This window comes from Loa loa (assembly GCF_000183805.2).
Source record: "Loa loa unplaced genomic scaffold supercont3.186, whole genome shotgun sequence".
Classification (NCBI taxonomy): Eukaryota; Metazoa; Nematoda; class Chromadorea; order Rhabditida; family Onchocercidae; genus Loa; species Loa loa.
The window spans coordinates 44,811-56,266 of record NW_018108366.1 but is presented as its reverse complement, the minus strand read 5'-3'; the positions used below and the strand labels follow the sequence as shown (position 1 = coordinate 56,266).

General features: G+C 26.8%; 2 protein-coding genes across 2 annotated transcripts in view; both read left to right on the top strand.

Annotated features, from left to right (window-relative positions):
* The window catches only part of LOAG_18066 (CBR-SEC-10 protein), a gene marked incomplete at its 3' end in the record, with an annotated part of 7,456 nt that extends 5,661 nt beyond the window's left edge, over positions 1 to 1,795 (top strand). The window contains exons 13-17 of the mRNA XM_020450737.1: positions 130 to 193; positions 404 to 599; positions 949 to 1,142; positions 1,473 to 1,596; positions 1,709 to 1,795. Of these exons, the coding sequence (XP_020305549.1) occupies positions 130 to 193; positions 404 to 599; positions 949 to 1,142; positions 1,473 to 1,596; positions 1,709 to 1,795 (665 nt within the window). The remainder of the gene's footprint in view (positions 1 to 129; positions 194 to 403; positions 600 to 948; positions 1,143 to 1,472; positions 1,597 to 1,708) is intronic.
* Positions 1,796 to 3,204: 1,409 nt separating this feature from the next.
* On the top strand, positions 3,205 to 6,879 carry LOAG_08931 (hypothetical protein). The gene is made up of 7 exons (XM_020447830.1): positions 3,205 to 3,407; positions 3,899 to 3,970; positions 4,535 to 4,658; positions 4,929 to 5,078; positions 5,363 to 5,470; positions 5,807 to 6,002; positions 6,765 to 6,879. Exons 1-7 carry the CDS (start codon positions 3,229 to 3,231, stop codon positions 6,839 to 6,841), a joined length of 906 nt encoding a protein of 301 aa, XP_020301978.1. The 5' UTR covers positions 3,205 to 3,228; the 3' UTR covers positions 6,842 to 6,879.
* Positions 6,880 to 11,456: the final 4,577 nt, after the last annotated feature.

Sequence of the window (11,456 nt, the reverse complement as noted above, 5' to 3'; positions counted from 1 at the left end):
AACATTTGGATTATGCAATCGACCTTTCACTTGCAGGTATCTGTATAAAAAAAACTCTACTTTTACTTTTTTCGAAAGGACTATCCAACCATCATCTTTCACATGTTGATTGGAATCTTTAATTTGTAGGAATATCATTAGCTGAACCAAAAGCTGAACCTCCTAATTATTTTTTTCTGTTGTTCAACAAGCTGTAGCTATTACTCATCTTTTCCATAAACAGTACGATGATTCTATCTTTCCATTTATCAGGTAAGTTCGATTTACATCTGTCATGGCGTGCTCCACACTTTCTGAATGAAAGTCTCAGCGCTGATTATCTTTAAACCATTTCTAAATTTCGAAATTCTAATTGCAATCCTCTTCCTTCAAGTAATTTACCAAGAATCCATTCATTTTACAGCGATACACCTATCAAGGATGATTTTATAAAGAAACGTGGTGATTGTTTGCGTAACGTTGAAAATCGTATAAATCTTGGGCTTGAACGGCAGATTAATGCAGTAGTTGGTTACATACGTTTCTTGTTGACTAATGAACAAAAGAAGACAGATTTTCGTCCTGAAGATGAAAACCAAATGGTGACAGCTATGTCTAATGTTAGTTCCATTCTTCTCAAAAAAACGGACATCTTCCCACGAAACATTGTTCTGCGGATTTTACGGCAGCATTCTAAAGATCATTTTATGTGGAGTTACGTTGATGTCCTTGTAGGATAGTATGTGTAAAAGTCAACGCAGCTAAGTTATATAAAATAGCATGTCGCATTTTTTTTTTCCTGAAGAAACCCAACTTGACGCAAAAGATGAACTGCAAATTTTGACAGTTTATACATCTTTGAAAATTTTTATCATATCCGATTTGATCTTTTCATTACGCCTACAATATACGGATACGTTCTTCTTTTTTTCTCTACTTCATAATTTTTGAATACCATGAACTTTTCAGGCTTGTGCCCTTGTTATCAAATACTTGAATGCAGAAGTACAGGTGATACGTGATAGTCTTGATGGAGGTAATTTGACAACTCTGCTTCTCGAATTTGGTCGTCGTTTCTACAAAGTTCTTTTGACGCATATATATCAATTCACATATAATTCTCAAGGAGCTATGCTTTTACTATGTGATATCAACGAATACAGGTGGTTTTTTAAAAATTTTTTGTTGCAATTTGTTAAAAAAGTTGTATAATGTATAATTGTATAATTCAATGCTAAAAGCAAAAATTCAATGGCAAATCGAATTTGTGTGGATATTTAACTATGCCTTCCAGTAGTAATGTTATTGCATTTGGATATTGTCATTTAGCAATCATTCTTCGGAGAAAGCTATTGTTAACCATCAATGTAATCCACCTGATCAAATTACCATTGATTAAATCAAGATTGTGAAAATATTTCCGGAAAAAAATGTTTTTCTCGCTTTTTCAAATGTAAATCTATGATTTAAATTTAAAACAGACAATATTTCAGAAAATGTGTGCTTAGCTGGAAAATTCCGGAAATTGGCAAGCAATTTGAAGCTTTACATGCACTTGCAAACTTGTTAGTTGTTGTGCCTGAGAATTTAAACGAAGCTTGCTCATCACAGTTACTGGTTAGTTTGCTGAGACTTTGGAAATATCTGGCCAAAAAATATTTACTGCGTCATTTCAGGGAAACTTTAGGTTTTGCTGTATTTCTTTGCATTTATTTGGTGTCTTTTTCAGATTGATACTGATCGAAGAATGGTTAATAGCTTCATACAACTTCGGATGGATTATCGAACAGCAAAATTACACTTAAATTTTATATGAATATGGTGGCAAATTTTCTTTTAATCTAACTGACGAATACATTTAACCGAATAGTCTTGGCGGGTGACTCGGTGAATCATTTTAGCTGGCGTTAGTCCCTCACAACTAAATTCAAAAGTGACTTTATACGAAGGATTATAAATTATTATTGTGTAATACACTTCTGTAACTTTGTATATAATTTTGTTTCAAATTGTTAACGGAATTTAAATTTTTGCAAAAATTTTGGACTTTGCTTTATTAATAATTTAGATATGGTAATCTTAGGAATGTATTCTCTGCTAATATTTTGGACTTTTCTTGGTGATTTAAATATGCTAATCTTCAGAATTCATTCTGTGTTAACATTTTAGACCTTTATTAGTGATTTAAATGTGGTAATTCAAAAACTTCTTTCTTTATCCCATGATAATAGTAAATTCATTTGTTGATATGTTCCTTTACTTACTTCTCTCATTTAGGTGCTTAATTTTAGTACAGTTAAAGTCTTTCAACTTTAAATTAAGTTTGAGTTTAAGAAAACTTAGCTTTTATCTTTAACTCTTATTCTTCATCTTTGTTATATCACAACTGTTGCATCTGTTGGCTATTTATCAATTGATTTTCACGATGTTTCGTACCACTGTCTTCCTAAAATTATAGTTCTACCATTACGTTATGTATTCTCCCAAAATTATAATTTTCCATAATTATCCGTGAGTATGTACAGTTTTGGATCGACAAAAACGGGTTAGATTATAATATGGTCTTTATGTATGCTTCAAATTTTCTGACAGTATAAAATTTCAATTTCTTCTATCACATCGTTAATAATATGGTTACGAAGCCTATAACTCATTCGTCAGTATAAGCTTCAATTTTTTCAATGGTAAATTCTGAGGGAATTTGCATAAACGATTTTAGAAAATGAACTCTTTTTTGCTTAATCACTTAAATGAATTTCTGTGTTTTTAAATTTTCCAACTCAAAAATTTGTCTTATCATTTGTAAACATGACCGATTGTCATTTGTCACATTGTCACATGGTTTAAAAAGCGTAATTTGAATAGATTTCTTTTTTAATAAAAAAATTACTATAGGATTATTGGTATGATATTTGACAATTTATATAGTGCGTATTTATACAGTATCTTTTACCGATTTTTAACTGATTCCTTTGCGGAGTGTTCCATTCTAACCTTAGTGTATTCCTAAATGAAATCTCGATTTACACAGATCACTCATATATATATATATATATATATGATCTCATATGTTATCCGTTCTTGACCGGATATCATCGGAAACGTATTGAACATATTTGGTTGTTGCTGAACTGACTTGGGATATATTCGGTTGTTCGTTAATACCCGCCCGAAAATATATTTTTCAAAAATTTTTGATACATTTAATTTCCGGTTGATTTTTAATTTCAGAACTTTCGAGTTCTTGAAATGGCTGAAATTGAGTTAACAACTACAGCAGAAGCAGAACGATATCGTTCCGAAGGCAACGAACATTTTCGCTCATGTCGTTATTATAATGCAATTAAGAGTTATACGAAATCATTGGAATGTCATGAAACATCCGCGGTGTTGGCAAATAGAGCTCAAGCTTACCTCAATACCAAACAGCATGTTCTTTATTTATTTTATTTCATTTTTATTTCTTATTCAAATTTATTGTAATTCACTGCTTATGCGCAAAATCAATCCTTTTATTCTTGCTTTTTTTTTCGTAGGAGGATGATTTGGATAAATTACTGGAGTTATTTAGTAATAAAAGAAAGAAAAATATGAAATTGTTACATTTAAAAAAGTATGAGACTTAGAAGATAAGTGAATGAGTTAATTCAGAATTTAGGTGAGGGATTGCGAAAATGCTCATTTTCCTCAGATTATGAAATTGTTTGAGATTTAAAAAACGTTCTTCCACTCTAAATCATTTCAGTTTTGATAAGTTAGTTAAATAACTCATTAGAAATTTGGTTGATACCAATATTTTTATTTCTTTAGGATTATCTGCTTAACAGCCGCATTAGACGAAATGATCTAGGAGGATTTTGAGGATATGTTTAGTTTATTGGAATTATTACTGTAATCTTATGAAAATTAAATTTTACAGATACGAACGAGCCTTAATGGATTCTGCGAGAGCGTTGGAATTAGATGCAAGCAATATAAAGGCAATATTTCGGTAAAAGTTTACTTTTTTCCCTTTCGATTTTTTTTTTTTTTTTGAAATTTGAAATATCGGGTCCTTCAGCCTACTGCATCAATATCAGCAATATTAGCATTGTGTATATATTTCTTATCTTTCTATCATTTTTTGAATCCCTACTTATCTTGAGCTAATAAGATGTATCATGATTCTATACCATTGAAATTATCCTCACCGTTTTATTAATTTTTTGGAATTTTTAGACCAGTTCCAAAAAGAACATTTAAAATAACGTCGGCATCTTTTGATGAAATACATATGTATATTATTCATATGTATTTATTTATATATATTTAATTGACCAATCAATTAATTAATTGATCAGTTTTTTCACCCGTTCATTTATTTGTTTGTTTATTTATTTAATTTTTAATTTGCATTTATATAAAGAGGTGATATGCCAAATGCACTCCCTATAACATTGCAATTAATAGATAGAACACATACATTAATGAATAAAATAGCATAAAAGCTATTCATATCAAGGAATAGAGTAGCTGCTTTTATTGGTCTACTGATGAGTTGAAGCTTCATTTACAGCTATGCAAAAGCATTGGAAAATTTGCACTTGTATGAAATCGCAGCTGAAAAAATTTCAAAAATTGATTTAACCAATCCAAAGAATAAAGAAATAGCAAAGCTGAAACAAAATCTTCAAGACAAGGTATTTGTTACGAAATTTTATAAAAATTTGATTTTCCTGTTTTTAGGATAGGTCAATTTATCTGTTTTTAGGTTTTTGATAATAATGTTAAGGTGAGTTTTCTCAAACTGTTTCCAAAATAGTCAGCTAAATTCTATGAAACTTTTCATAAAATTATAATTAGCTTCGTGTCTATTAAATTTTGTTGCATTTTTCCGGAGGTTTTTCCAATCCATCGTTTTAAAAGTATCAAAATCTGTGTATTACTTGATGTATAAATTTATTTCAAAGGTGAATTGTGCAGAACTGAAGTTGTCATGTGGTGAAAGGGATGAATTTCTTCGTTCGAAAGTACCATTAACGGAAATTAAAAATATTGAAATAGTGAGGATGGAACCAGCTGAACAAATAATCCAGGAGAAACAACAGATATCTTCCACAGTAAGTAATTTATTTTTTGAAATTATGGTTCAAATCAACTTTCCATTTTTGTTTTCTCTTTTTTCGCGCATCTTTTTTCATCCATTAATTTCAAACTATTAACTGCTAACATGAACTCTCATGCTTTAATTTTGTGAATTTTTTGCAGATTTTTACAAAAAAATTCTTTAATCGAATAAACAGTGCATAACTTGGTTTTCAATTCAATAAGTATCATCTACTGATCTTGAATTTCTACAGTCATCTCCCTGTTTCTGACAATAACTGTTCGTTTTTTTTGTCAGGAATCGCCATCACTGGAAATTCCACCTCCTCCAACGACATCATTTATTTTTATCTCTGATTTCCATAGGCTTAAAGGTGAACCAATAGCATTTGCCGAATATTTCTTGGTGAGTTATTATTTATATTTTTCCCCCGCCACATTTCCATCTATTTTATTTTTTCTGCAAACTTTTCAAGTGTATATGAATTTTGATAAATTTATTATTCATTTTTAGCTATTCATACCACTATTCAGTTTAATCTTCAAGAATAAAGTCTTTACATTCTTTCTTTATTCCCTTGTTATATTCATTGTTTCCTTTAGCTTATTGTAAGGTGACATTGAAACCACCTAATTCATGGGAACATTTGCTTCTTAAATACTAATTTCCCAATAAATTGTGATTTTTTCTGTTTTGCAATGTGATAGATTTTAAAATTATATTATCTTTATTATTATTCAGTCAATTGATAAAAATAACTATGGCGAATTGTTGGATGAAATAATTGAAACAGAAATGATCAAGTGCTTAATTGTTGGTTTCGATATTCTAGCTAATGAGTCAAATATTTCTCAACTATTAGAATGCTTGATTAAGCTAGCTGATGTTTCCCGAATTGATATCGCTGTATTGTTTTTGGATGAAGCTACAAAAAATGGTCTGTTTTTGGAATAATTTTTGTGTATTCAATTAAATAACAATATTTACACAATATTTTCTTAACTTTTGTGGATATCTCTGAACACCGGTAGTTTAACCGGTCAGGTAGGTAAGGTGAAGAGTTAGAATAAGATGCCACCAAGCTTCATTTTATATTTCAATTACGTTTTTTTTTTTTTTGTCATAGATTGATAATCCAAAAAATTTTTCAGTCATGCCGTTTTTCAAGTAGATATGAACTTCCAGATCTCCGGGTATAACTGGCTACTAAATTAATGATATTGATAAGTAAATTTTGCAAAACTGTCGTATTGTTCCTTCTTACCTTTCATCCTTCTTCTCTTCTGCACTCTGTGATTTATCTGATTGACTATAGCAGTACATCCTACTTACCTGTTTTCGCGTGGGCTTAACGGCTAGTTAGATTAGAACTTGAAAATATCTACTAGGTCACTTTACGAATCTGGAACTGTATGAACTGTATCTTGTATGCGCATCACAAATAGAGGTTACTTATCATCTTTGGTCATTAAAAAAAAGTCATTAATTCATTAGCTTGTACTATTGCAGTAGTTTCCGACAACTTTTCCACTATATACACCAGAAAATTCCTAAAAGAAATTTCATTCTCGGGTGGAGACTTTCCATTCACGCATTGAACAGATAAAACTTACTTATCTCTTTTGGTTATAAAAAAAAAAAAAATCATCATTAATTCGTTGACTTATACTACTGCAATAGTTTGTCTTTTTTTTTTCAGTGATAAGAAGATTGGTGGAGTCATATCCAATGAATGAAAATCAATTATCCATTTTACAAGTCCTTTATGGTCTGTGACATTTCGAAATAATCAAATAAAAGTTTATTTTAATCCCTATTTTTATGTCACATTTTAAGCAAAAACAAATATATCCAGGAATATATATATGCTTCGATATTATAGCATAATTAAAGCATCTCTTTATTCTAAATAGAAAAGTTAAACTTTCATTTTCTTTTTTAATTTTAATTTATGAGCATATTGGCAACAGTTACTGCGTGATGTTACTCATCATTTGGTGACAATTGGTAAGACTTTTTAATTTATTTATAAAATGAATTTTATCAAATACCTTACTCAATAAATTGATGTGAGTTTTTGTTTGTTTACCTTGTAAATGTAAGAGGAAAAAAAAGGGAAAGTAATTTCACAATGAGAATTTCTTGACTATTTTGAAAGTTTTTTTTTTATTTTCTCAACAAAACTGTAAACATTTTCTTGCCTTTCACTTTTTTCCACCATCTTCAATAGAAATTGTTAGAAAATTCCAATAAATGATGAGTATTTTACATCATTTTGTGTGATATTTAATGGATTAAAATAAATTCACGAATGGTTCAATCAATGATGGAAGAAGTGACAATACATACCGTATGATCCGCTATTGCTGATAACTGAATTTAAAATTAAATTATAAATGATTTATCTGTGATTTGCATTGAAGTTAATGATTAGATTAGGTATTTGAAAGTGGTAATTAATAATTATGGATGTATAACAATTGAATATTAAAGCTAAAAAGTAAATTAGTTATTAAAACTACTAATTGAAACTGGGTGTTCAAAGGTAATAATAATTATGAATATGAAACAATTAAATGTTGAAACTAAGTGGCAAATTATTAAGAGTAGTAATCAAATTAGATGTTCAAAAGTGATAATTAATAATTGTAAATGTGTAACAATTAAGCAATGAAATTAGAAAATAAGTCAGCTATTAAAACTAGCAATTAAATTAGGTATTCAGGAATAATAATTAATGATTTTGAACATGTAACAATCAAATATCGGGACTAAAAATTGGATTAAATATTAAAATTAGTAATTAAGTAAGGTATGGGAACTAGCAATTAAATCAGTTGTTTTAAAGGAATAATTGGTAATTTTGATTATATAACAAATATTAAAACCAAGAAAGAAAAAAGTTAAATATTAAAAGTAGTAATTAATTCGGGCGTTTAAAGTAGTAATTAATTATTAATGTATTTTTACAAAATCCTTAATTCACATTTACCAAACAATCCATTCATAGCTATATGGCCATATATTTATTAAATTTGATAAATTTCGCAATACATGCATTTATTGTGATATTTTCTTGGCTATAAAATTTTTATGATAAAATCTAACTTCAACCAATTTCCATTATCAAAGTTGTTTGTGTTGATTTTGGAAACTGATTACATTCTTTATCATTTCATTATCAATGTATCATAATATTTTTCAAATTTATTTACAAAAAAAAAGCAAATGACAAAGCTATAGTTACCATTGTAACTATTGTAACTATAACTTTGTCATATTCATGAAAATATAAACAGATGACAAAGTTATAGTTACCATTGTAACTATAACTTTGTCATATTGATGAAAATATTTTTCGAATTTTTTGTCATCTCTTTTTACATGAATATATTTTTGAATGTACATTTGTAAATTTAAATTTTTTAAGCAAATTTTTGTTGACAACAATTATGACAGTTTTGTTTTCTTTTTCTTTTTAATTAGTAATTATTCTTAAATAATTGTTATTTTTATTGAAATTTCCAAATGTTTCCTTTTATGTTTCATTTATAACGAAAAGCAATGTAAAATATTTGTAAATTTGCTTTATTTTGATGCAAAAAAGAACAGGTTCATTTAATTGAAACTAATTTAAAAATTAAAGATTGCAAATATTTCTTATCAAATATAAATTTTTGTTCTTTGATCATTTTTATTAGTGATAAATGGAAGAGATGAAAAATTGTTAAATTATACAGTGGAACATATAGGATTGATTTTTATTTTAAATATTAATTGTCACATGTTTCAAATTTAAATAAAATATGAAATGGAAACAAAAAAAAAGGCAAGAAAAAAACGTCATCAGTAATCTATGAGATTTCTTATGACATTTACATACTTGTAAAAGTATGCCGTGGCAATCAATTATCACTAAAAGTAGTCGTTTGATAACAGTTATCAGAAGAAAATTTTCAAAACGTAATTAAACGTAATTAGAAAGAAGTAAAACGTAATTCAAACGTTCCTTTCAAAAGTAATTAATTAGTATATATGTAACGCCATAACTTTCATTCTTTAATCACATTTAATTTTGAAATTTCAAATTATACATCCAAATTTGAATACAAATTTGCTACTCCAAAATAAAAGAAATCATTTTATTTTATTTTTCCAAAAAAAAAATATTATGACTATAAAAGAAAGGTTAAAGATTATGGTATGAAATGAGAAATTGTTGATGAAGTATAAACATTTTACCAAATTCATCGTAATTATTTCGATTATTTTCCTCTGTCATTGGTTTTTTTTCTTTTTGTTTTTGTTTTTTTTTCTTGTTAGTTACATTCCCAATTTGTTAGAGAAAGTTTTTTTTCTAAAATTTAAATTATAAATGAAAAGTGAATAATTTGCCTGAAATTTAAAATGAAAATTAACAAAAGCAGCAAAATAACAAAATATTTTGAATTAAAAAAAAAAAAGAACGTAAAGCAAATTAAAATTTGCTCATTTTAAAAATTTGTAGCAAATATTACAAGTGAGGAAAAAAAAAAGACTTAATACTTACAGTTAACTTTCATTATGATTTCAGATTTTCTTTAAATTTACACCAATTTGGAAAACCATTTTCAAACTTCTAATTAATTGTAATTAATTATAGAGATTAAAAGTTAGGAAAAGAAATCGAACTCATTGATTTGATCTTAGCCCGATATAGATGTTTATTAAAACTTAATTTAAGAGATGTGATATGATAGGATGATTAGATTATTATAGTTCATTAATGAAATAATTCCATAACTGTTTTACAATTTTTTTCTCAAAAATTATTTATTTGAATTTGTTTTCTATTCATATTTTAAGTTCATTCTTCTATTTTTTCCAAAAAAAAAAAAAAATTGAATAATTTTTCTTTTCAAATAAATATTTCATTTTCAATATCAGTGAAAAGTGATGAATTATTGTTTTGAATGTAAGAAATAAAATGTAACTGATAAGGTGTTAACATATCACTGAGAGCTGTACTTAATTCGAATTAAATCACTACTTGATCGCATTTTTTAAGTTTCGTTCGAATTTAATTTTTGTAAATCTTACTTTTTTATAAATTTACACAATACGATATCTTTTATTGGGAATTTATTATTTTTTTTTAATTTTTATTAGTTTTTTTTTACATTTCAAATTTTTCTTTTTTTCTTATAATGATGTAATAATTGCTCCTTCACTTTATCACGAGAAATACTGTAATGGTACAATATTAGCTAAATGATCTTGTCCTGGAAAATGCTGTAATTGTACGGTACAACTACCTAATCATATCTTGGGAAATGTTTCAATGATACAATGTAATTGCTTGACCTTATCCGAAGAGATGATAATGCAACTGTTTGACCTTATCCAAACGGAAATACTGCACTAATATAAAAGAGTTATGCTATTTAGTATTCATTGAATTGGTGTAATATTTTAAACAAATGAATAAAATTAATTTTATACAACAGCATAAAAATGAAATTTGAACAAAAAAAATTGAAAATATAATTTAAAATCTTTAAAAAATTTCAAATTAAAAATTTTTTAAATATTCAAAAAAATAAATATGTTTAACATTTTCTTTCGTTGTTTTTGTCGCATTATATATGCAAATATTAAAAAATATGATAGATATTGAATGTTGACACGGTGACAATATCAGCAATACGTTGACAAGTATCAATTAAAATAAAAAAGGGAAAAATAAGATTAATAATATATTTCAAAGAATGAAATAATTTTAGTAATATGATTATTCATAAAAAAGAAAAATTAGGATTTGCATAATTTGAAAAGTGTATATCAGTTTTATTTATTTTTTTTTCTTTGTATTTTTTTTGTTTTTGTTAATCTTTGAAATACAAAATTTGAAGTAGCAAAATTTTTTCAAACAAAATATTGCATATTTTAAGACTAAGAAATATTCTATTTTGATTTTTATTAATTTGTTGCTGGAATTTTTTTTTTTGAAATTCATTAATTTTGTTTATTTTACACAATTTGAAATTTTAGAAATTAATTGATTTATTTGCATAAAAATCTTCAATTATTCTTATTTATTACTTGAAATAATACAAAATTCAGCAAATCTAAATCAAATTTTAAAAAAAAATGCGAATTTTTTAATACATGTAATTTACATATCGTAAAGATTGAATATTGATCGATCGAAATTTCTGTGATCAAATTCGTTTAAATATTTTATACACTAGTATAGATGCAAAATTCATTCATCTTATTGAAATCAAGTTTTTCAAACCCATTTCGACGACCATTCTAGCATTCATTAAAATAGCACACCACAAACCATTTCGTCATTAATTGGTTAAATTAATTTAAAAAAATTTTTTTTCCTAACTATACAAATTTTACC